We start from the raw sequence: 27189 nt of genomic DNA, 5'->3' as shown, positions 1-27189 counted from the left end.
ATCTCTTCATATTCAGGCAAAATTCTAAAGTAGGGGGCAGAGTGGTGGGATTTATTTTTATTTCAATTTCAAAGAATACTAGAACTACTTCCCAAATGAGCCTTGTAAATTGTGTTTCCTACTATTAAAAATCCAGAGAAAAAAACAAACCCCCAAAACCAAATCAAAAGCCTGCTCTTCTCTGAAGTTACCAACCATTGTCTGTGTGAATGTGAAAACCATTTTGTTTGGTTAATTATCAATCTGTCTCAACAACAAAAAAGTGGAGGAAGACCAGAAATCCTTTTAAATGCTTCTTTTATTTCATTGGTTGTATATTGGGTGAGTGAACTGAATATTACAACCAAAACATAGAATTGATACAAATTAGACTCCTGTTTACACTGTAAGGTAATGAATGAGGGAATTCTTTAAGTGTTACGGAGAGGTTTAGTAGAAATGTTACCAGTGATATGGCTCAAAGAATATTAAGGTGAAGTGCTGTTACCTCCTGAAAACAAAGAGTGAAATGTGGTTCCCATACAAGTGACGAGTTCATCTCTTAACTACAGTATTTGTTGAGTTGCTATCTTCATGTCTTGGTATTGGTGATTTTGTTTTTGTAATTAAACAAAGCATTTAAGATTTATTCATCATAGTCAGACTTCTGAATATAAACAAACTTTTGGCAAATAATATTTATACAGAAAAATAGTTTTAGATCCTCTCAAATCCCAGAATTATTCTATAAAATTACATTATAAATAAATAAAAAGCAAAATCTGTTGTACATATATTTGTACATCTATGCATTTGCCTTGCCTCCTCCTTATTGTAAATGGCATATTTATGACTCTTTGCATATTATAATCACAATTCTGGAAAAGTGGATATCATAGTAAAAATACAGTCTTCTATATTTGCTTAGGGATATAGGTGATATTTTTGATGTTCCATTGTTAAAGGGCTGGAAATAGTTGTGTACTAATAATTTTAAAAATCAAAACCATGAAACAAAAGAAAAAAAAGAAAGACAATGTAACAACAATTAGTCTACTACAAAAATATTTCGGTGATTCCCATAATTTATGTTTTAGTAATGTATACTACGTTTTCAATGAGTTTAAGTGAATTAACAAAGAAAAAAAGAAAAAAAGTTTGAATGTTTTAGGCAAGTTGTAGCATAACTACATTGTTACAGTCGAGAAAATTACAAATATCAATAATACATAAAGATGAAACTACCAAAGAAATACAAGTTAGATACAATACATTTCCACAAATTAAAACAAATGCAACAATACAAGCACTATGTAAGATTATACTTAGAATGTAATTTTTTTTGATAGGGTTATCAAATCTACCATATAAGATAAATAGTCATTAGACTCTGATCAATATTAATTAAAATGGCAGATTTCTTTTTTTCTCAAACAAAAATGATATGGTTGGTGCATCTAGTTTTCAGAACAGGCGGTGATGCCAAAATTTAAAATTTAAAATATTTTACATTCAATCTCAAAAGTCAAAATACTTCAATCACTAATATGTTCACAAAGAAAATGGATGTTTTAAACAGTTACACATAATAGTCATTTATAACAGCTGTTTTGTTTTTTAAACAATAATTTAAAAACTATGTAGGTACTGTATAGGCTATGTGCAACATATAAAATGTGAAATATGAAATATTTGGTACGATAGTGCTTAAAATAAACTTTAAAACAAACTTTCTGAACAAAATTTAATTGTATCGCTATTACCTTGAAGATCAACCAAGTATTTAAAAAAGTAAACAACATTAAAATATGTTTCATCCATATATAGTATATATATGTATGTGTATATATAATATGTATGTACTTGTATTAAAGTTTTTTATACTTTTGAGACATAAAATATGCTTTAAGGTGAAAGAATTAAAAGAACTTATTTGTTTTTCCATGCTGTAGTCAGTTACAACCCTTTAATCCAACTTTTGAAATGCAAAACAGTAATGGATTTTTTAAAAAGTGAAACTATCTACTTGCTGTTTACGTAGTAATTTAGATTAAAGTCACAGTCAAATTTTCAGTGACTAAACTCAAACATACTTAAATTAGAATATTATACAGATCTCCCCACCTACAGCTTCCTTGTTTGTCTAGGTTTTTAGTTTAGAAGAGTTATTCGGTAACAGGCAACCGGATGGTGAGTTGGAAAGACTGATCCCTTCGGTTAGACTGTTGGCATGGGCCTCTCATGCTTGTCAAGCTGGATGAAGTCTGGCAAAATCTAGGCACTTCTACAAAGTCTCTCTTATAAAACAACTTTAAAAATATACTTGTAAAATAATACCTTCAAGACTTTGTTTGGTTAGGTATGAAACTCACACCGTACAAAGTTTCTTTTTCAAACTATTAATGTTATTCTAGAATCACATGATTCAATGCGGCGTCTCCAGGCAAACCAAATACCGCACTTCGATGTGTCCCCAGTACTTGTGCTTGAATTTCCATTCAGATTTTAGACCTGCAGGACAGGTAACGGTTTTACTTCACTTCTCATCTCTGCTGCAGCATTCGTGTTGTCAAGAAGTGAAACACAGCTCTGATCCAGTGGGTAAAATGAAATGACAGTAATTGAAGTTAGAATTGAACCTGCCCCTGGAATAGGTTTTTTTTTTCTTTCTTTTTTTTTTTTTAAACTAATGCTAATTGCTTATTGCTAACTTTGAAATATTCTGAGTCGAAATGAATAAATTGGTTGGACTTTCTGCATCAGCTATAGTTATGGAGATAAGACAATATTCCTAGGACAGAAACTATGTTTAGAAACCCTTTAAAAGTAAACTTTATCCTTTATGTCCTTTAACGTCACAGCTGGTCTCAGGTAGTGAACTATCTTAGGTTGGAATATACTAAGCATACCATATTTAATACTCATATATGATATAGCAGCACTAGCTTCTTAGAGTTGTGGTCTGTCCAGAAGAACTAAATCTTTATTTAGCATGCAGTTTGTGGCAATTCTATTGAGGAGGGAACAGGATAGTATGTACAGTAACAATGTTTAGCTACTCTCAATGCAGATTCTTGGCATTCCATTCCGTTTCTGCTGATTATTTCAGAATTATCTGTTAAAGAAAAGACAAATGTGGTTTAGACCGCCTTCTTGAGAGAAGAGAGCTAGTTTAAGTCTTACTCATTGAAAACAGACATTTAAAAATAGGCATTTTCTGCCATTTCTCATAATTCTGATGCAATTATAATTCTGCATAATCCCCACCCTTCATGCTGAAAACACTTAGGCTTAAGCACTGACACTGTGCAGCCACTGTGAAGAAAGGTGATTCAAATGCACAGCATTTTCTGAAAAACTGTGACTGCATACATGTTGGCATGCAGTGTGTTTAGATCTTTCCTTTTTTAGTTTTGTCTTTGTATCTCCTAATTATATATTCAATTATCATTCAATTAATATTCAGGAAGTCTAATCAATGAATTAGTTTGTACACAAAATGTTATCTGTAAAGATTAAGTATACATATTTAAAATGTGCAATAAATTAAGCAATATTTATCTATTAACTTGCATTTATCACTCAAACATCTATTCCCATTAAAAGTAATTTTGTTCCCAAGATAGTCACAACAAGTTTCAAGTTCAGGAGCTGTTTAAATGCCCCATATTAAAGAAACAAGAGATAACATTCTAATAAAGCAATTACAACAGTCAATAATTCCTAAAGCACAGATAAAACTAAACCATCAAATGCAAACCATGGTTCTTGGAGTTTGATCTAAGTTCATTTCCAACTCTATAACTTTGCAAAGGACAGGGAGCTTGTCCTGTGTGACCCACTCAACTAAGTGTCAAGCTTAAAAGCCAGGCTTTTGACATATTTTAACAAAAATATTTATTTTTTGTACAATGCTTTGACCAAACTTTGTGCAATTAATAAACAAAATGTTTATTTATTAAAGAGCCAAGAGTCTCTGTTTATGAACTAACCAGTAAAAATTCTTCATGGTCAAGGTCATTCACTGTTCCTACACACTGGGATTCAATTCCCAATAAAAGCCTTATTTCTATAATTTCGTACCCTATTATGTTAGAATTTATAACATGGATTTTTTCACTTTAAGTGGGTATTTCTGCAGTTAATATAAAACAGTTTTAGTACATACATTTAAATAATTACTCCTATGAAATAAGTATCAGATTTATTTCATGAGAATATAAGATATGTATAGAACTGATAAAAAGAGAGGAAGAATTTGTGTATGTTAAATACTTATACTAAATGAAAACTTAAAACTTTGGATAAGACCATTTTTTTGTTTTTCAAAAAGTTCTAGGAATTTAAAATTGAGAAAAAATATCTCATGTACTCATATATGAATAAAAATAATGATATGATTTATATGTAAATATTATCATAATATCTTTGAATAGTCATTGCCCATAGCCAATATTCAAATTCTTCAGATGGTTATAACTTCATTTTTAGATTTAGATATTTGAGTATTAAATAGGAATTAGTCTATTTTATCCCTTAGCTTCCATCCTGTCTGTAAGGTTTCCAAATAAGAATGTGCCCCAGGATATGAGATCATATCCTGTTTTTTTCTCTTTCATTTTACTTTAGCAAAGTCTCTCTAAAATGTTTATGGAAAACAAATGTTCAGTTTCTTACATTAAAATAGAATAATATATGTTTTAGAATGTATTCACATTCTTGCTTATTAACTGAAACGAAAATGCCATACAGAATGAAAATTCCTAACCACCTGGAAAGAAAAAGTAACAGAGAGCCCAGGAATGGGCCAATCTATAATTATAGAAGGTAGTTACAGTGATGCTCTGGACTTGAACTTGACGGATGTGTCAAACCACCCAGGTCTAACTGAATCAGAAGTCAACCTTGAAACTGGGCTCACCCAGACTGCTTTTCCCCTCTGCCCCAGCCTACACACGATCCATTATGTGGATAAAGACACATAAATTAAGTGTCTTTATCAGGCACTACTGACCTCTAAGCTGTGCTTCCTGGCATCTTGGCCAGAAAACTCTGACCATAGCCTGGTCTAAGTCTTGGGCTAGTTTGAGGACCATATGTGTGGTATTAAAATGAATTATGCCCCTAGCAGCTGTGAGTTTCAAGAAACTTAAGAGATTTGATCTTAGAAGGAAGGAAAGCTTTGGGTGTTTCATTTTTTTGGTGGTAGCCTTTTTCTAAAAAAATACCATTGGATTATTAAATTTCTTTTCTGAGAAATACAGCTTGGTACAGTCTGAGTGAAGTGTACTCTGGGGTGAAATACATTCAGGAATCCAGATGAGGGCCAGTTGCCAGCTGAGAGCCTCTTATGAACTCCTGAGTGTCTGATCGCTGCTTCTGATATTAGAAGGCTCACGACATTACAGGTCTTGGGACCCACAGGGAGGGGAGGACAGTCTCCACCAGGAAGAGACTTCTGGCGGGAAGCAGAGGGCCAAGTAGGAAGGGTGTGGAGGAACTGTTTTGAGGGTAAGAGGGCTCTTCTGACTAGTTTTTCATATGGCTTTTACTTAGATTGTATTTTAAATTCACACCAAAAAACTGTAATTTAAAAATAGGATGAATAGAGAATTTTGTGTTTTCTGCTGTCTTTCCTTGGAAAGTCTTCACACCGATTCTATACGAACATATAAACTATGTTCTATACATGAAAACTTCAGCCTCCATTGTCATTTCAATAGCCAAGAGGACCGAAAGCTTCTGGAGGTGACTGAATATTTCAATACATCTAGGTACAAAGCATATATTCCTAAAAGAGCAGGCTTATATGTGGTCCTGGGAACATTGGTTCTGAATCCAATATTGACAAGCCCTAATCCTGAGCTGGTCCATTAAAAAAACAAACAAACAAAAAGGTTAATTAAACCACAGTTCTTGAAAGTGACCTGCTCAGACTGGCTGTCAGTGGCGTCCTTCCTGCCCTGCACTTGTCAAACCCGAGGCTGATACCAAAGTTCCTTCCTCAACCTTCAGGCACCAAGGCTCAGACTTTTTTTGGAAAAGGCAGTCGCAAACTCCTCTGGGGTCTGCCAGCATTTGTGTAAGTCAGAGAAATAGCTACCATGCTGGGTCTCCTAAAAGTCCCCTTCCTGAAGCATCCTTATTGTCTTGGTTTTCATTTTAACAGATACTCCCCTGATTTTCCAGGAGGCCCTGAGAAATTCCTATCAGAGTCTGAAGAGTTAGGTCACTGTTTGGCAGACACGGGTGAGGCAGCATGGGCAGTGTTAGCTGGCTTGGTGATGCACCAAGTTCTTGGGCAAACCAGCACGAGCTTAGAGATGTTGGCTCACCCTCTCCCTGGCGTGGGAGTCCCCTCCAGGGTATAGTGACAGTCTGCAGTGCGACCAGGAGAAGCAGTGATTCCAAGGAGCAGGTCTGTACCCGATGGTGCCAGAGGAGATGCTCAGAACCTCCTGGGAGTTTGGGAACCAGGGAGAGGTGAGACCAAGGGGTGGGGTCTGGAGTGGACAGCCTGGAATGCTGGATGGGAGGCAGCAGTGTCTAGGCTGCAGGAACCAGATGTACAGAAGTTGCTGATGGACTTGTGAGCTGCTGGACGCCCCCAACCCCACCAGGTCTTCCTTGCCTGGGTGGTCAGCCACATCCTACCCTAGGCCTCCTTTGGACAGATGCTGCAAAGATGTCTGCTTACGTAATTGGAGCCCCTACCCAATCAGAGTTCCACTGCTCCAGCTTCCAAGGAGCCCTGGCAAGCTACATGATAGGAAAAAGGAATCAAATCAGACGGTAAAAGCGTCTGCCTACAATGCAGGAGACCTGGGTTCGATCCCTGGGTCGGGAAGATCCCTGGAGAAGGAAATAGCAACCTTCTTGGTACTTGCCTTACAGGCAAGTACTCTTGCCTGGAAAATCCCATGGATGGAGGAGCCTGATAGGCTACAGTCCATGGGGTCACAGAGTCGGACACGACTGAGTGACTTCACTTCACTTCACATTGAACAAATCTCTTCATCTCTCTAATAGACTAGACCTTCAAATAAGTATTATTTTCTATAACAGAATCATGATGAAGAAGAGGATTAAATTATTAGAATAAGATTTTAGCTAATCTTTCATGGTCAAAGTCTTGAACTGAAAGCATTATTTTCAATTTCTTTTTTCCACTGAAAGGAGGACACACAAAAATGAGAATAGCTGATGTCCACAAAATCGGTGATTCTATTTTTTAATACAAAGACACATGATCTCAAATCATGACTGCATTCATAAATCTTCAGTGGACCCCCTAGTTGTAATAAGACTGTCTGCAAGGCAAAACTATCAGTTGGCTGCGGCAATGAGCATCTCCTCTGGCTGGTCACATTTAAGAACATAATGATTTGGCTTAATCCATATCCTTAAATTATTCCTATATGAGGCCAGTACACAATTAGTCTCATTTTTATTTATTGAAGACAAAATATGAATGGACCCAAAGAACATCAGATGGGTTGTTTTCCCACCAAATGTGTTACAGGGAGCTATTTAATAACTGCATCCCCACTGAAGTGCCTACCACTGACTTGTAGTATAATGGCGCCTCCGTCCATGGGGGTTCTCCAGGCAAGAATCCTGGAGTGGGTTGCCATTCCCTTCTCCAGGAGATTCTCCCAACCCAGGGATTGAACCCTGGTCTCCTGCACTGCAGGTGGCTTCTTTACCATCTGAGCCACCTGGGAAGCCCCAGTGTAATGGCAATCAAGCTCATTGCCAAGAGGACTGGGTTGGGCACTGCCTGAAGACTCAGCCTACGGGGGCCAGGCAGGAAGTGTGCATAAGTGGGTAGGTCAGGTGGGAAGCGTAGCAGATGGAAGGGCGCCTGGCTAGAAGGAACGGAGAGGCAGCTACTCAGCTCCAGCCAACTGTCACCTGCAGAAACCACAACTCTAGATGGCCTGACCTTTCCATTTGCCAGAAGCAGCTAGAAATTCAGCCACTGGTCCACACTGGAAAACAACTCTGTGTGGGTTAGCAGTTTCTTTGGGCTGAATTCAGCTATGAGCTGCTGGTCTGTGTTTTCCGTGAGCCTTCCTTCCTTTCTTTCAATTAATTAATTTTGGGCCCCATGGGTCTTTGCTGCTGCATGTGGGCTTTCTCTAGTTTGGGTAAGTGGGGGCTACTTTCTAGCTGCGGTGCTTGGGCTTCTTATCGCAGCGGCTGCTCTTGTTGAAGAGCACAGGCTCTAGGGCAGGAGGGCTTAGCTGCCCCGAGGCACGTGGGATCCTCCTGGACTAGGGATCGAACCTGTGTCCCCTGCATCGGCAGGCGGATTCCCAACCACTGGACCACCAGGGAAGCCTGAACCTTACTTTTTCGGAGAAGATATCTGCTAAGCCTGGATTGCTAGCTTCCTGAGCTGGACAGCAGCCAGAGCTGCAGGCACCATGCAGGGAGGCAGCAGTGGTGATGGTGGGCGGGATCGAGACAGCAGGTCTGACAGGGAGTTAATCTTGCAACTTTCAGAGAGTTTTCTTGCACCCAAAGGAGCTGGCTATTTGACCAACTGGCACCCTCTACCTAAGAAGAAATGACTGCCTCTCACTTGGCTGATTCAGCAGGCATGAAGTACACACGTTGCCCTGTCTTTTCCAAGATTCCAAGATGATGATGGATTCAGACTGAGTCCCTCTTGGGCCCCTACCTTTGGTGTGCGCTTGAAAAAGAGCTGACCAGAGTGAGAAATGCACTCAGTGGAAAGCAAACCAGTCTGTGCAGAGGCTGAAACCCTGACCTTGAATGCAGGGCCAGCACGATCGCAACAGCTGAATTAACGAGCACTTATGTGAGAGGGTTCAAAGAAGACAAACCAACATATAATCTCAGTGCTTCAGAGGCGTCCAGTATTAATACATTCTGAGTGTTCTACCTCGTGGTTGATCTCCAGGAAAGGTACATATAAATAAGGTTGGAAATGTACATATAAATAATTTTGGAAATTGTAGGCTTCCAGAAGACGTCTAGACGTGTTCACACTTCTTATGTAAATGGGTTCATGGCAGACAGTCAGAGATGTCAGATGCGTTATCCTTTAAAATGTTAGCTCAATATTAAGTTCGGTAAGAACTCTTACTGCTTGGCTTAAATGATAGGAATAAACATTTCAGTGAAAAGACCAACTGTTTCAAGGGACCCGAACCATGAGAGGCAACTGGAAAAGAGGACTAATGAATGCTTTAATTAAACATTCAATACGGTCTTTGTAATGTTGAGTCTGGAGAGGCAGATGACTTATACCTTATCCAGTATCTGTGTGGCCTTGCTGAAATCTAAAGGAGTCCCAATGGATCTGGATGCCACTAGCATAAGAGCTCGAGTGGATGCTCCTGACCAGGGGTGTTGCATAAACTAGGTCCACAATCAAGTTTCATAAGGTCGGGGGTCAGTGTCTCATTCCTCTCCAGATTCCTAGCGGGGCTGGCCACATAGCATGTACTTCTTAACTCTCGGTTGCATGGATGGCTGAACAAATAAGAATTTACTGAGGACATGATGCCCTAATGTTGGCACTGACAGAAGACCAAAAGACCCCTCACAAGTGAGGGGTAACAACGGGGGTAGGAAAAGAGCCCCTTGGACAATCTATACCTCTTACTCTTTCAGAGAAGCTAAGAATTTAAGAATATCCAAGAAAAAGAAACATCCATCCTCATCCACCCAGCCCGTGTCCTCTCTAGATAAAAGGACAGATACTCCAGGCTGGGGGCAGAATCACTCAGAGGACAGAAATACGGCAGGTAAACAAAAATGCCTCCTGAGGACAAAATTCTAGGCCTGGCAGAGTTCTTAGAAGTCTTCTCCCAGGCATGGCATTGTTTAGTGGCTAAGCTGTGTCTGACTCTTTTGCGACCCCACGGACGGCAGCCCACCAGACTCCTCCGTCCGTAGAATTTCCTGGCAAGAATACTGGAGTGGGCTGCCATGTCCTTCTCCAGGGGATCTTCCCGACCCAAGGACTGAACCCACGTCTCTGGCATTGGCAGCCAGATTCTTTACCATTGAGCCACCAGGGAAGCCCTTCCCCATGGTTACAAGGCCCTGTTTCCTCAGAAAGTAATTAAAGAAAGGGATGTTTCACTGTCTCCTTAAACAAAACTTAGTATTAACCTAAAGACAGAAAACTGAATGGAATTTCCTAAAAATCTTGCCAAGCTAAGGAGGCCTGCCTGTCGTTCACCACCCCAGTATCTTTGTCTTTATTCCCGGTTTTGCTGTTCGGCCACTCACGTTCCTCCTTGCCGCTCTCCACTGGGCCTCCCCGCTCCTCCAGGCCCTGCACTGTCTAATATGCTCTCCATCTTCTGCCTAGCCCTCCACACGTCTTCTCCACGGCGTCCTCTACTGCCTGAAATCTCCCTGGCTTTGTCTGAGAGGTGAAACTTTTGTGTTTTGGTTGAGGCAAACTGCACAAAAGCAGACAGACATCTGTACGTTTTTGGCAGCCAAAGAACTCTGTATCTAATCGTAGAGTGGATTACGATGGATGACCGAACTATGAATTACTGAAGTCAGAAGCAAATGCCTTTGGTCTCTTGGTGGACCTATGTCATCAGAGTAATTCTCATGATACATGTCCAGGAATGAACACTTCAAGAATGCTGACCTATTTCATGACCATTTGTAAACTTGAAGCGTGTACAATGTTCACAGAGAATGAGTGGTATATGAAAAGACACTTTGAAAACCTGGCAAGTCCATCATTTGAGGGGAATACTGTCCTGGTTGGTGGGGGACAGTGTTTCCTGCGATACTGTTTTCCAAATAGATTTTTATTTATACAGAAAAGGCAGAGACTGGGCTTCTGGGAGAAAACTCTCAAACATGACAACCAGTGTCACTCTTGAGGCGAGCAACCTGAGGTTGGTTGGAAGCCCTACAATATTTAGCAGAACTTAAAGAACAGTTTAGTCAGGATTCTTGCATTGTCCTCTGGTCATTAACATACAGTTTACATTGCAAACTCTAATTCCTCTCTTTTCAACGACATATCATTTTATTGATGACTCATGACTGTCTGGTATTTTCTACTCTATGATATTTGAACAAAAAGATTTTTCAGCTATACTTTCTAAAAATCATGTAAAATATTACTATTTGAGTTTCTCCCTAAAAGGCAGTAACACTGACCTTATGAAGACGACTGACCAGGGTCCACACTGACAATTGGTATTATCTGGATATAGTACGTATATGGAAACTCTTGACTTGAATAAGATTCTACTCCTTGCACGAGTCCATGTTGCCTGGAAAAAACCCAGGCTCTTGTATTTCAGTGATGCCTGAAATACAGGATCCCTGCCTCCACCCCAGACCCAGCTGAGGGAATTCTGAGGACCACTTCTGTCGCTTTCATGGGGAGATGGGAATCTACACCTCAGATCCATCTAAAAATCCATATGTCATGCAAAGGTGACTTTTTCTCCAGAGTGATATATAGGAGTAAGAAGGGGAAAGCACCTGAGAGGAGGCTTTTTACTCCGTGCACTTCCCTGATGCTATACAAGTGCTGAAAAGAAGATCACATCCAAGAGTGTTCTGTGCTCATTCAGGAAGACAGGGGCTGTGAGACTGTGTCTGCCAGAGAAGGTCAAAATAAAACAAAATGCTAGACTGGAAGGGCCACACGAAAGCCAGGAACAAAGTAGTCATCAAACCAAATAGAGCACCCAAGTCAAATAAAGAGGGTGCTCTGAATGCTTCCGGGGCCACCCAGGACCAGGTTCCAGCTTTTATCTTCCTATTGGTCTCCTGGAAATCTTGGCTCCATGTGGTATATCCCATTCCTACTCCAGACGCCTTCCCCAGTGAACATTCCAATCACCCAACAGTTGAACCATGGATTATGGTTCTCCTATCCTCAGCTGGTGGAGAAGTTGAAGGATTTTACTATCACACACTGTCTGGAAGTTTTGGCTAAGCATATGCTTTTGGCATCTTTCCTGAATCCTAAAGACATGGAAACATCCATAACATGGTATTTGGCCTCTTCCATGCTGTTAGCACAGTATTATCCTTGAGAAAGGTCAAGAGTGAAATAAACTACTGTCAGCCAGCCTGGAGACTTAACCATCAAGTCCTTCACTGTCTCTACAGGAAAATTACTTGAGTTCCAAACCAGGTGGCAAAAGAAATTCTGAACAAACATTTTTAAAATTAAGGGCTGTCTGTATATTAAGGAAGGCTAAATTCCTCTACTATATCAAGAAATAATATATAGTAGTTATGTCACACTATTTAAAAATATTCTAAAATATTATAGAAACATAAGAGATAAATTTATTATAAAATATTTATGATATAAAATATTTTTCTAAGAATATTATATTAGAATATGTGCTTTGAGATGTGGAGGAAACAAAGCTATCTGAGATTAGTCAGGCTGCCCACATCTGAGGCTATTTCAGTGAAGGTGACCTCTGGATATGAAGGTAGAATCCAAGAAAACTTTTTTTATATCTTTAAAAACCAGTTTATGCAGCAAATGAAAAGAAATTTCAGAAGCATTCATTGAAACCTGTTCTTTTCAATATGGGGTTTTGCTCCCAGGAATACACCAAAGAATCAGGCCAAGAAAAATCACAGAAACAAGATCCCATTGGATTCAACATCGAATCCCCAGTCCTGCTCAATGCCCTGCTTTTGTATCCACTACACTATGTTGGACTTAGAATCCTGGGCACATTTTGGCCGAAGTATTCGTCTTAACAGTGTAGCAGAATGTATAATTCAGCCTGCTGAGAACTGGCTTTTAAGACACGAAGGGCAGAAAAAGAAACCAAACGCTGAGATTCAGTAAAAAAGAAGGCTGAGATGAATGTTACGTCCAGGACACAAAGTCTGTCTTTGTGTACTGTAATCATCTTACACATTTCTTGAACTGGTAGGATGATACCGCCATCCAACAAAATTTCCAGAAAAATTAGTCTGGTTTTGCTTTCTTCCTTTTTAGTTCTTGGCCCATGGGTTTGAGTATGTGTGTCAGAGAGAGAGAGAGAGAAAGATGAATGAAACCATCCAATGGGTGTAAAATAATGATGCAAAGGAAAAGTCAAAGAGGGTCCAGGAGTGGAAATTGAGGAGGCTTGCTTGTGCCATCAACCGGCTCTGTGACCCTTCTGGGCCTGAGTTTCTCACTCTGCTTGTACCACACTGGCACCTCTGCAGCGTGGTGGGTAGTTAACCAGGTGGCCATCTGTCCTCTCTAATAACGCCTCACATAGTGTCCCAAATATCCTCGTATAAAAGATGGCAAAATGGAAGCCAAAGACAGAAAAGGTAGAAAGCAAGCAAGTTACATTTGCTCTCATTTCTTTATTACTAACCATCTTCCCTCAAAGCTCAGTGGTTAGGCCCACCTTTTCAGCATCCCTACTTTTTGGGATGATTCTTATGATATGATATTACTTCTATTGTCACTGTGTACATGCTGGTCTATTGCCTGTCCGCTTGACAATGCTAAAAATCATGAGAGGAGAGACTTGTTTGTTGCTGTTCCCAGAGTTCTGAATTTCACATGACACGTAGCGGGCTCTGGGTCAGCCTCAGAGCAGACCCAGCTTCTAACATGCGTGGTTCACTGAGGAAGAGCTGAGCGCATTTGCACTCAGTTACCTGTTTCATGGAGACAGAACTCTTACAGGAAAACGCAGCAACAAGAAGGAAGTTTTCATATGAAAAGAGTAAGGATTTAATAAAACAAAAGCCTAAGTATAGTTAGGTATCTCTCTTGCCAATCCTAATTCTTTCTTCTTTGGAGAAATGTCTATTCAGATCCTTTGCCCAGTTAAAAATACTATGGTAAAACAGGCAGAGCGTAAAATGTGCCGTTTTAACCATTTTAAAGTGTATAGTTCAGTGGCATTAAGCACACACACCCTTGTGCATCTCACCACTATCTCTCTCCAGAACTTACCATCACTCCACACTGAAACTCGGTACCCATCAAACACTAACTCCCTGCTCCCCTTGCTTGCCAATACTTAACCCCTTCTTCCTTCTTTCCCGCCCGTCTTTCTTTTTATCCTCCCCATTTTGGGTTTCAAAAATAGAATCTGAATCATCATAAAGTCCTTGGCTCACTTTGCAATTTAGCTCTATGACTTTTACCTACAACTAAAGTAACCTCTGGGCTTCCTTGGTGGCTTGGTGGTAAAGAATCTGCCTGCTAAAGCAGGTTCGACACCTGCGTCAGGAAGACTCCCCGGAGGAAACGACAACCCACCCCAGTATTCCTGCGTGGGAAATCCCATGAACAGAGGAGCCTGGCGGGCTACAGTCCATGGGGTTGGGAAGAGTCGGACACAACTTAGTGACTAAACAACAACCTATAACAAATTAACCTCAAATTAACCACTCCTTTCATAGTTGCCCCTCCAGGCTGCCCAGAATGTTCATTCTCAGGTAGTGATGTTTGTTTAATCTGAGATTTATATGGAGGTAAGGCTTTGTGGAAACAGTGGAGAAAAGCAGTATCTCTCTTTTAAAATTATTGCTGTTTAAAAAAAAGAGACAGTCTTGGATGAAAGGACTCCTCCTGGTTGACTTTTTACAGAAGTTTCTTGCCAGTTCACCACATTGAGAACAGTGAGTTTTCATTCATCCGCTTTCTAAGTCGTGTTTACTGGACTGAAATTTGAATTTCCTTGTTGATCTCATCAACTAACATTTTCAAACCATATCTTGAACTGAGATTTAAAAGGCTTGCTTCTACTGGAACTTTCCTCTTAAATGGTTAAAACTTTGTAAACTGATAGTTAAACTAAGTATAGATAGTGCATGCTTAGCTGTGTCCGGCTGTTTACGACCCCATGGACTGTAGCCCGCCAGGCTCCTCTGTCCACGGGATTTCCCAGGCCAGAATACTGGAGCGGGTTGCCATTTCCTCCTCCAGGGGATCTTCCTGACTCAGGGACTGAACCCATGTCTCCTGCATTGGCAGGCGAATTCTTTAGTTAGCAGTTTTTAAGGGAACCATGTAAAGAACTTCATCCCAGTTCTACATTGATCATAAGCTCTCATCTAATGCAAATAAAATGCAGACACAAGAGAACAGGATATAGAGGTAAGCCAACCTGAGTTCTCAAATTGTTCAGCCACTTCCAACCTGCTTGAATGTTAGGCAAATTATTCTTTAAAGTTTTCTCCCCTCTGAGAAATGGATAGGACACTTCACAGAGCTCTATTGAGTATTAAATTAAATAATGTATATAAAGTGTCTGATATGTAATAGTGGTTGTTGATACACCTTGGCTTCCTTCTGTTGGTCTATTTAAGATTCATAATCCTAAATAAAATTTGGTTTCAGCTTCTATTTAAATAGGCCTTCAAATAATAATTTTGTGCATTTAAACATTACATGGTCTGTATGACACTCCATACCTGTTGATAATAAACTTGATTTTGATGAGATTAGGGTTTTCTAAATGTCAAATACACTTCCCTTATTGTGTATGTATATCTTGACTTGTCACTGAAAACTAAATAGAGACTGAATTTCTTTATTGGTCATGAAAGTCTTGACTGTCATTCACATTAATCATTTTTCAAACTAAAATATCTTATTATAAAAGCATCAATATCCAGTGCATACAATGATCAGTGTCTACTGCAACAGAAAGTTATATCCCATGACAGGCACTCTTTAAACTCTCTAAATTTAAATCCAGTTCAAACCCAGTTTCTAGACCTGATAGGTGTATTACCATGGGTAAGTGCTTCCACGTCTTTTATTCTCAGCACTCCTCATCTCTTTAATGGGAATCAAGCATTGTCCCTAACATAAATTGCTGTGAGTCTCATATAATTAACAAGTGCTTGGTGGTAGCAAGCACATAATGCTCTGTTATCATTTGGTAATATTTCACCTATTTCAGTTTCTTAATAATAAATAATGCAGCCACTCAGTTGTGTCCAACTCTTTGTGACCCCATGGACTGTTATAGCCCGCCAAGCTCCTCTGTCCATGGGGATTCTCCAGGCAAGAATACTGGAGTAGGTTGCCATTTTCTTCTCCAGGGGATCTTCCTGACCCAGGGATCGGACCCAGGGATTGCACCCAGGGATTGAGCCTAGGTCTCCTGCATTGCAGGCAGACTCTTTACCCTCTGAGCCATCAGGCAGTTTCTTAGGCTAAGCCAAAAAGCCTGAATATAACCCTTTAGACAAGGTATAGCACGTACTAATATTTCTTAGATCACTGTGCTCAGAACAGGCTACTATTTATGGACAGTTCTGCACATCCAGTCTTGTCTAATAAACATCATTCTTCAACTTTTAAACCTTCACCTGTTCTGATACAGGTCCCCATATGTGGCAGTAAAAATAAGAGAACTCAGACTATGAGCTTATGTGAAATAAAAAAAGCAATTCTTAAACCCAGTTTTCCAAGGCAAAGGAGTACAATGGAGTATTCTCATTCTTCACAAACTACTTAGATTACCCTATTTTAACTTCTTTCCTTGTTCAAGAACAACCTTAATATTACAGGGGTCAGAGAAGAGCAAAGAAAAGAAAAGAAGATGAACAATTGGAACTGACTCAAGCAATTCCTTTTCTCTTGAATCTTCATAACTAAAGTGGTTCTCTGGTCCTTTCAAATATTTTCGGATAACAATGACACATGCTGAAAGAACGGCTAATGGAAAAGTTATGAAATTATTACTGGAGATGATATTTGGAGAAAAAGAAGGAATCGAGTGTAATCTTTTTGATTCCTCCAAAACCTTTCTAAATTTTGAGGAGGAAGCAAATCTATTGATTGTTCAAAAAAAAGGTACAGGTAGCATATTCATGCTGGATTGTGGTTTGAGGGACAGAGAGAGGACTAAGTCTGGGGTTCTCAGTTTCTAATCCCTTATGTAACCTTAAATGAGTCACTTAACCATTCCAGGTCCTTTTCCTCATTTTAAAAATGGAAGCTTAGGAGCTTACAGAAGGTTGTATATCTGGTTTTGCCACTTAAGAGATGATCTTGAACATGCTTTTCAGCTTCTCAAAACTGCAGTTTCTTTATATATATACTAGGAATAAGAATATTCCCTTCCAGGGCCATTTGGGGGTTTTAATGAGAATACTTCATACAAAAGCTTAGCACAATGTCTGGCACTTGGTAAGCACTTACTAACAGAGATGCCTGGGTCATCTCTGAGCTGTCCGCATGCTCTATAGTACTTGGGGGCCCCTTTGTGCGGGCTTAGTCCCTCAGTTGTGTCCAGTCCTTTGCGACCCCATGGACTGGAGCCTGCTAGGCCCCTCTGTCCGTGGAATTTTTCAGGCAAGAATACTGGAGTGAGTTGCCATTTCCTTCTCCAGGAATCTTCCTGACCCAGGTATCGAACCCTTGTCTCCTGTATCTACTGCATTGCAGGCAGATTCTTTTTACCCATGAGCCATCAGGGAAACCCATTGGGGCCCCTTTAATGATCATTTAAAGCATTTTCTCAGGAAGTCAGTGTGGTGAATGGGAAAAAATACTACCCTAAGCAGGACAGGGACAATCGAGCTCCAGTCATGGTTCTCTTATTATTTATGGGACTTGGATAAGCCTCCTTGCTGAACTGGGGACTTGCTCCAAATTACAATGTAAGTTGCATCATTATTCCCTTTTTCTGTTATTGTAGAAGGATGGCCTGGTTGTGGTCAGTTTCCTCACAGGACTTAAAGATTTTCATAGCTGTGATGTAGTTGATGCAGGTCTTAGGTCAGATCTGCAATGCCTGAGGTGACAATGACTTTGGGAAAATGGGTGACATTTTACAACGTTCAGCTTAATGATGCTGCTTCCAGAAATATATTGCAGTAAATAGTGAAGAGTCTCTGTGCTTGATTACAGGAAGCTCATTGACACAAACTGAGCAAGGGGAGCATGATGATAATAATATAATTTCATCACCTAGAGTGAAAACAGACCAGAAGTCCCAGCATGTTATACACAATGCCGAGGCATGATGGAGACTAAATGTTAGATGAGCTGTAGTTTCTCATAAACCAGTGTCAGAAAATACCAGTTAGCACATTTGTCCTTTATGGTACAAATCAACCCTGGAGGAGGGCACGGCAACCCACTCCAGTATTCTTGCCTGGAGAATCCCACGGACAGAGGAGCCTGGCGGGCTACAGTCCCTGGGGTCGCAAAGAGTTTGGGCACAACTGTGCAATCAACACTTCTACACTAGTACAAATAAAAGTGAGCAAGTGTCAACAGGAACCACTCTTTTTATGTGAGTCTTGGGGAGAGATGCCTTTTAGAAGGTTGATGTGGCAGGGACCAGAAAGCTGGTGAATCCACGGATACTCAGAAGCTAGAAAGAGCCACTGGGAGAACAAAGGATCAAAATGCCTCCCTGAATTTTTCTGACTTTCTTAGTTACAGCCTGTCCTCCTTCCTGGGCTTCCCAGGCGCAGTGGTAAAGAATCCACGTGCAATGCAGAAAATGCAGGAGACTTGGGTTCAATCCCTGGGTCGGGAAGATCCCCTGGAGGAGGGCATGGCAACCCACTCCAGTCTTCTTGCCTGGAGAATCCCATGGACAGGGGAGCCTGGCGGGCTCCAGTCCACAGGGCTGCAAAGAGTGGGACATGACTGGGTACTGAGCACATGTACTTCTTCATATCCACAGGGGCTGCACTCACAGATTCAACCAATCATGAGTAGAAAATATCTGAAAAAATAATCAGGAAGTTCCAAAAGGCAAAACTTGAATCTGTTGTGTACTGGCATCTACTTACATAGCATTTATGATGCCTTAGGTAATACAGAGATGATTTAATGTCTAAGAGAGGATGTGCATAGGTTATACGCGAATACACCATTTTATATGAGACTTGGGCATCTGTGGATTTTGGTATCATTTGGGGTCCTGGAACCAAGGCCCCACATATACAGAGGGATGGCTGTATTCATCCCCCCTCGCACATGAGAAAAGGATCTTTCTCTCCATCCCAGTTCATCACTTTATCAATGAAGTAGCTTTCTCACCAGTTAACCTGCACTCAGTCTACCCCAGCTCACACCTACCCACTCGCGTCCAGCAGGTGGGGGTTTGCAAAGCCCCCCTTTAGCGTTTTGCTGCCCTGCTCTCGGCCTGCCACTCAAGGCCCTCAGTCCCCTAACGCCTCCTCATTGCTCCATGGGATTTTCCGGGCCTACCCGTGTGTTACCGCTGTACCCCCTCACTCACTGCATGCAGCGCGAGAGCCATACCATCCCCCGCTTCAGACCCGACACAGTAAGAGCTGCTCTGTCTGCGTCCATTGTGGGGTAAAGACTGAGACTTCTGAAACTCCAGGCTTGGGGAAGAAGACAGCATGAGGGAAAGCACTGACCTCAGGGTTAGAGAGTCTTGAGGTCAAAGTGAGGCCCTTCTACTGATTATAGAGTCACAGCAAAATCTGAGCCTTGATGTCTTCCCATGCTAAAGAGGAAGAACAGAACCCATCTGATAGGGCTGGATGTGAGGGCACACGCAAGGCACGATGCTGGCACGTTTATGACGCTAGCCCTCCTTGCCCCTCACCCCACCCCCTGCTCTGCCCCTTACCTTTCACTCTGGCAGGGACAGCTCACTTGCTCCGTATCTAATTCCGACACATCCTTCAGGACGCCCTCCCCACTTTAGGAGTAAAGTTCTGCCATGAAGCTTATTTTTTTTTAATCGGAGGACTTGACGATTTCCCTTTGTGACACTGATTGCTTTGCATCTGACTGGGCAGTTAACTCCTAGGTACCATTAGCACTTTGCCACACTGTGTCTCCAGCGTGTTCAGCAGACTCAGACAGGTCTGACCTTGGGAGCCACTGCCTCCAGCAATGTGGCCCAGAGGGAACGCTAGGAGGGTCTAAGAGGTCGCGCCTAATGCCAGTTTGTCCCTGACTCGTGGGGGCATGATATCCAGGATGGGGAGTGACACTCAGGCTAGCACTGTATCGGGAGACTGAAAGGATCTCTCCTCTCCATCCACCCACACAGCAAGGCTGACAACTTCCCCAGACATGCAGGTAGAACGTGGGCAGGCAGGCAGCAGTGGCCGAACTTGGGAAGAGAAATACCTATAAGTCAAAAATTGACTCTATCCATAGCGACTTGTATTAAGGATGAGACCCCATTCATCTTTCAACCCTTGGCAATGGATCCAAATTCCTGCACTGCACCTCGCCTCTCTTTCCTTACACAGCTACAGCTGGAAGGAAACACACCTCTAGGATGAACTGTATATTTATCTCAGGAAAACTGTGTATTTTCTCAAAAGAGAAAACCTACAGTTAGAAAAATGAGCATACTTTTAGGACGGTCAACAAAAGCCGATGTACTACTGGGAATGACTTTTCAATCTGAAAAGATTCCCGCCCCCCTCCCCCCAACAAATTCCATCAAAATGCAAAAGAGGATGGGATTTGAGGTAGAATAAATGTAGGACGATCCACCATGCAGTCAAGTTCCACATAAGAACCCTTGACATTTTTCTCTTCAGTTGCACGAAATTGGAACTGATATGATGTCTTTAGGTGCTATATACAAAAGAATCCTGCCCAAGTTTCTCACCATGAGGTGTAAATTATTCATGAAAAATGAAAATGTACTAGATCACAACACTTATATAACTTAGCCTTTCCTTGGAGAATCTGCAAATACATATATTAATTAAATCTCATGGTAGTTCTGCAAATCGGCTGCTTCTGAGGCAGGAAAATAAAAGGTCTTTTTTCCTTCTTCTTATTTTCTGATCTCTTAAACAGAATCTGCCTCTATATGGCTCTCACAGACCCAGCTCCCCCTAAGACATACGGAGCAGCCCTCCCACCTCTCCTTCCCTGCACCTCAAGCATTTTTTTTTTTTTTTGGACCAGACTAGCAAGTTTGGAGGGCTTTCCAGGTGGTGTCAGTGTAAAGAATCTGCCTGCCAATGCAGGAGACGTGGGTTTGATCCCTGGATCGGAAAGTTCGCTGGAGAGGGGAATGGCAACCCACTCCAGAATTCTTGCCTGGAGAATCCCATGGACAGAGGAGCCTGATGGGTTACAGCCCACGGGGTGCCAATGAGTCTGTCACAATGGGGCAACTTAGCATGCACACACAGCAAGTCTGGATTCCAATGCACCAGCCACACTGCGGCATGGAATTCAGACTCTTAATTATCAAGCAGCTTTAACTAGTGGCATTAAATGAACGCAAAAATGCCTTTTTTATTGTTTTGCTCTTTAACTTGAAGGGATATACAGCAGTCTTCCTCTCTACTCCTCTCTCCCCCTGTTGTCTACACACACACACACACGCACGCGCACACACACACACACGCACGCACGCACACACACACACACATGCATGCACACACGCACATACACACAGGCAGTCACTCCCTCTCTGCAAATTATCTGATATGGCAATTCTTCTTCATTTGAGGCATCCCAATCCATTACTGAAACTGAGCCCTCCTCCACAGTTAGAACATCAGCACAAAGTCAGAGAAGCTGCGACACACACCTTTAGCAGCACCGTGATGCTGAGACGGGTGTCGCGGCCCCAGCATTATTTCACAAGGGCTGGATCTAGACAGTTGCTGTCCAGGCCTTTTTGGGGGCACAACATACTCGGGACCCCGGGGCTTTCTGTCGTCTGTTCTTGGGACCCAGCAAACTGCGAGAAAGGAGTCACAGTTGGATCATCCGGACAGAGAGGCTGGTGACTCTGCTGTGGTTCAGGGGAGGGAGCTGATGGGGGTCTGCTTCGCCCACACTGGGGCCTTGCAGAACCCAGATTTTTCTTGTGAAAAAAACACAGGCTCCAAATGGGTCAAGTGGGGAACAGTGGGGAATGTTTGATGCCTCCTACATTTGTCTGAATATAGTCCTAACAGATGGCTTTGAATAATAGATGTTTTATAAAACTTTCTGAGACGAGAGATTAAGTAAAACATGACCTGACCTTTCTAGATTTCTTAGTTAGGATAGGGTGATTTACTCTGTATATAGATATTCAAGATTCTGTACACAAATAGCTTTGAAGTTGCATTCACATTTATATGTGAGAAGTAAGTTAACTCTGATGCTCTTAAACTTTTCTCATCTCTCTTTAGTACTTTGTAGCAAGCCTGATAAAGCATAATATATGTATTAGGTTGCATGTAATTATTTTGTCTGATAAGATATGATTGAAATTGATGATTATATATACTAAACATTATCAGGAATGTTGGCAAAATGGGTATTTTCTAACATATGAGATATCCTAACAAATGAAGGGCTAGGAATACATGTATTATTTTATTATTATTATTTTTTAATTGGCGTATAATTGCTTTACAATGTTGTGTTAGTTTCTGCTGTAGGAATGCATAATATGTTATTAACTAATTTTCAACAAACTCTTCCTAAGGCCAGCTTCCAGCTGAATGGATTTAATCTTTGGAGGAGAATTCAAAAGATGTGACGAGACCTCAAGGTCCTAATTTTAAACACCAACCAGCACTTTTAGAGATTTGATTAGTGTTATTAACATCTTGCCAGAAATATAATTTGATTTCACCAGCTTTAAAAGCAGTGCATGGGGTGCTTCATTAAAATATTTCTAATATCCAATATGTAAGAATTTGCCTTCCTAGCATGGACCCATGACCCAGAATGAATTAGACGTATCATTTTGCTACATGTCTGCACAGCTCTAACTGTGGATGTACAGACAATATGTATTCACTCCAGATCTGAAGGGACTCTTTCTTTTGAACAAAGACCTGGGAGGGCTCACTCAGGTCAGGATTGGGGGGCCACAGGTTAGGAGCCAGCACCCTGGAGGCATTTGACCAGGGAGTCCACCCAACCAGTATCCTTGAATTCAGGTCCTACAGAAAATCAACTTCTTGCAGGCAACCTTTCACGTTGCCCTCAATCTCTTTTTCTGCTGTGTGACATTTATTTGACCAGGTTTTGCCATAGCATGAGATCGTTCTTACATTTCTCTTTGGCTGACTCTTTGTGACCCTGTGGTCTGTAGCCCACCAGGCTCCCCTGTCCGTGGGATTCTCCAGGCAAGAATACCAGAGTGGGTTGCCATTTCCGTCTCCAGAGGGTCTTCCCGACCCAAGGATCGAACCCGCATCTCCTGCAAGTCTCCTGCATTGCAGGCAGATTCTTTACTACTGAGCCTCTGGGTTTCCACATAACAGGCGGAGGCAGGACAAAGTCAGCCCCTTGCCAGCTGCCACTGTCCCAGGTGAAGCCTCTCCCTGGGCTCCACAGACTCTCCTGCCTCGAATCCATCTGCGTGCTCTTCTTAGAGTTGCGTCTTCTCACTTTCCTGCTTAAAAACTTTCAATGGCCAAGTAAAGGCAGGGCCCTTAACTCTGGCATTTAAAATCTTGCACACTTCACGTCAAACCTATGCTGTCACCGCTCCTGGACACCAGTGCTCTAACCGACTGGATTGTTAGTTTTTCTCCACTAAGCTTTACACTTCCCCATCTTTGCACATTTGTACTGTCATTCCGTCTATCTAATGACGACGCTTTAAGGGACAGGCCGATCAAGTCCTTGTGGAATTCAGAGGGTAGGAAAAGAAATTCTAGCTGCAGGGGTTCAGGGAAAGACTCCGAATATAACTGGGCCTTCAAGGATGTCATTCGGTAGGCTGAATAATCTCCATATATAAATGAAGAAACTAAAATTTAAAATATATTTACTTGGAAATTATTTTCTCCTCTTTTGAAACAGAATATATTTTTGAAGCAGAAAAATACTACTAATAAAGCAATGACAGGTTGATGCTGTTGTCGTTCAGCCACTCAGTCGCGTCTGACTCTTTGCAACCCCGTGGACTGCAGCATGCCAGGCTCCCCTGTCCTCCACTCTCTCCCAGAGTTTGCTCGAACTCACGCCCACTGAGTCGGTGATGCTCTCTAACCATCTCATCCTCTGCCGCTCCCTTCTACTTCTGCCTCTAGTCGTTGGCAGCATCAGAGTCTTTTGTAATGACACAGTAGAACACCACAATAATTCCAGTTGGAGGGATATCGATCTCTACTCTCATTTTATTAATAAAATTTCTTATAATATGAAAAAAATGAGACCATCCATCTACTATGCTGTGGGCCTCACCTCTTTTATTGGACACTCTGAGATTCAATTGGCGTCAGTATAGGCGTCTATAGATTTATACATTCTGACCTTCTGTTAGTGAACTGAAACTGAATGGGTTATATAGGACCTGCATTTTCATTTCTGATTTCCCTTGTCAGAAATTGTCATCCCGCGCTGAGATATGCATTCACTCCAGAGCTGAAGGGAGATGAGCGGCAGAGGCTGGGGTTAACGACCAGGGCCATGATTCACACAAGAGCAGCCCCTGAATCTGTGTCACCAGGGCTACTGACTAATTTCTTTCCACTTCTCATCTTAGTTCTCATCTTACCTGCATAGAAATTACTCATAATTTTCAGTCTACTCACGGGGCTGAATATTACAGAGTCTATTAATAAATAGTTCTACATCATAATTAATAGACATCACCTTGTCTATAGTTTCTAAACATGACTTGGCTATTACATAATTAGCTTGAAGCTCTGCTCAGATTCAGGCTGTCTCCCCAGCTTGGAATTCACCTCGGTTCGAGCTGCATTAGCAGAACTCCTTCATTTTTCCCTAAAGCAACAGAGCTTGCTGTTACTGAGTTTCACTTTAGAGATAGTGTTATCTGTGGAATAAGTGACTTTCATCCATTTGTAATTATAGAGAGAGGCAGTATAGCAAGGTGGTTAAGAGCATATTCTAGCAAGACAATTTACTAGATGTTTAACTTTGACTAAGGTAGTTAACTGTGAGGACAACGATAATCGTTAACACTATAGCAAGACTGTGTGTTTCCTATACATATGTGTTCTTTCTCATATGATATCAAATATATCATATAATAGTAAATGTATTACATGAGAGAGAAATCATTTAGAATAGTATCTTGGACATCTACATAATTTGTAAATAATATTATTTGTATAATTTGTATATTAAGGCCCAAAGGACTTAACTGAAACAGGAGATAGCTATTGGTAAATTTGCTTATTGTACTTTCGTTCTTATATCTACTCCCAGAGCTAAATAACCAAAACATCATTCTCTATTTCCCCAAAGTCTTTCGGTTTCGTTGTTGTTTAATTTGAAACTGCAAGTCTAGGTTCAGGTAAAACTTTCACTGCTGGCATCCTGATTAAGCCCTGAGGGCAGAGTTTATAAATCTGTTGGCTCATCTTGACTCACCTTGGGGTGACCCATAAAGGAACCCTGGGCTGCAGGGGCTGCCACGGGGTGTTCTGGTCTCTCTTCTTCTTCTATGAATGACTTGTATCTAATTACAAATACCTATGAGAGTTGAACTATTTGAACTGACAGTTGGTCCAATGAACTAAAATACTGTGAAAACCCTACCACATGTTTATATTGCTCAGCTGTGTCTGAGTCTTTGCCACCCCATGGACTGCAGCCCACCAGGGTTCTCTGTCCATTCTCCAGGCAAGAATACTGGAGTGGGTTGCCATTTCCTTCTCCAGGGGATCTTCCCACCCCAAGGATGGAAACTGGGTCTCCTGTATTGCAGGCAGACTCTTTACCGCCTGAGCCACCAGGGAAGCCCACATGTTTTAAGAACAGATGGCTCAGTGAAGGAAGGGATGTCTATCATGCACTCAACTCTGAAATCAACAGCACCCCTTTCTTCTCTGTGTGTTTAGGGCTTTCCCAGTGGCTCAGACGGTCAAGAATCTGCCTGCAATGCAGGAGACCCAGGGTCTCTGGGTCAGACCCTCAATCTCTGAGTCAGGGAAGATCCCCTGGAGAAGTGAATGGTTACCTCTATCATCTCATGCTTTGGGCCTAGCATGGCAGCTAAGGAACCGTGGGTTTGTTGAATCTCAAGAGCTGGAAGGGACCTTAGTGTCCATCCAATTCTCATCTTCCTTTCACAAGCAAGGAAACAAGATTCATTTTGTTTAAACAACACACATAATTCACATCCATATGATTCCATGTAAGGGTGAAATCTTGATAAGAGGAAAACTTGCCATTTCATAGTCATTAGAAATCTCTCTGAATTCTGAATTCCTGGGCACTAAAAGAATTTTCAGGTTCTTTTGTAGTGGCTCCGCTCCTTGAAACTTGTTGAAAATACATTAAGAGTATCATATCTGAGAATTTATGTTTACTATTAGTTCTTTTTCTGTTATGTTCTCGTGAAAGAAGAGCTTCATCAAGAGCCACAAAAGGATTTCTCTTCGTCATCACTGAAGCGAAGTCCGGCAACGATTATACCTGATAAACTGCAAAGCACAGAATCTAGGATTCTTGAAGCTACCATCAGGCCTGTAATTTTAGTTTTTTGGACTTAATTGAAGTTAACTTATTAGTTCCTTTACCAGTCACACTGTGCTGAAAAGTGATATATTTTAGTTTATGAATAGCTTATGCCTCTTCCCTACACAAATAAGCTTACACATAGGCATGTGATCTCTCAGTATTTTTCTACCAAATGGGGCCAAAAAAAATCACTAGGTTGCAAAAATATTTATGATACAGGATCAAGAATTTATCATAATAAAGGGGCATAACCTAAAATTCCAAAGTATTTCTTTATCTTGACTTCCTTTTCATTCCCAAGAAAGCGCTCTCTGTATTAAAAGCACTTAACTTGCCATAAAATATAATGTTAAATTCCACTGTAACCAAAACTATATTCCACTTTAAACTTGTTTTATGAACGGACCTTACAGCAAAACTTCTATCAAAAATCACAAAAACAGCTCAAGAAGGCTAGACTTAGACATAAAAGAAACATTTCCAGTTCCCCTATTAAGAAGGACCCAGTAAAAAGAGGAGCTTGGAACCTAATAATGGAAGGACACACACTGTCTCTCCCTTTTCCTAACCTATCGTTTGAAAAAAAAAATCCTCCAGCTAAGAAACTGATGTGATGTTCTTTGTTACATCTGTGTGGAAGCCGAGTTGGCTCTCCTGAGAGGGAAGCTGGCTTGTTGAGGTGGTGAGTGATGAGCTGAAGCGCTGTCACTAGCTGGCGTTGCTTGAGTGCCCACCTGGCCTCTCTCCCCTCCCGCCTTTGTTCCTTTCTGCTCTATCACCGTTCAGAGGACACGGTGGGGAGCTCACAGATTTTGCCTTCGTTTCCTCATTCAAGG

At 41.3% G+C, this 27189-nt stretch overlaps 1 protein-coding gene across 3 annotated transcripts in view; it reads right to left on the bottom strand.

The window, feature by feature from the left end:
- Positions 1 to 306: 306 nt before the first annotated feature.
- The window catches only part of MBNL2 (muscleblind like splicing regulator 2), a 171435-nt gene continuing 144552 nt past the window's right edge, over positions 307 to 27189 (bottom strand). For 2 of the 3 annotated variants that reach the window (XM_068984449.1, XM_068984451.1), the window contains one exon: positions 2992 to 3094. In XM_068984449.1, coding sequence (XP_068840550.1) covers positions 3080 to 3094 — 15 coding nt within the window. In that variant the 3' untranslated portion in view covers positions 2992 to 3079. Of the gene's footprint in view, positions 3095 to 27189 lie in introns of all 3 variants that reach the window. The other variant, XM_068984450.1, reaches the window with a different exon arrangement.

This window comes from Capricornis sumatraensis, chromosome 12, assembly GCF_032405125.1.
Source record: "Capricornis sumatraensis isolate serow.1 chromosome 12, serow.2, whole genome shotgun sequence".
Classification (NCBI taxonomy): Eukaryota; Metazoa; Chordata; class Mammalia; order Artiodactyla; family Bovidae; genus Capricornis; species Capricornis sumatraensis.
The sequence above is the reverse complement of the archived record's forward strand: the minus strand, read 5'-3'. Positions and strand labels throughout refer to the sequence as shown.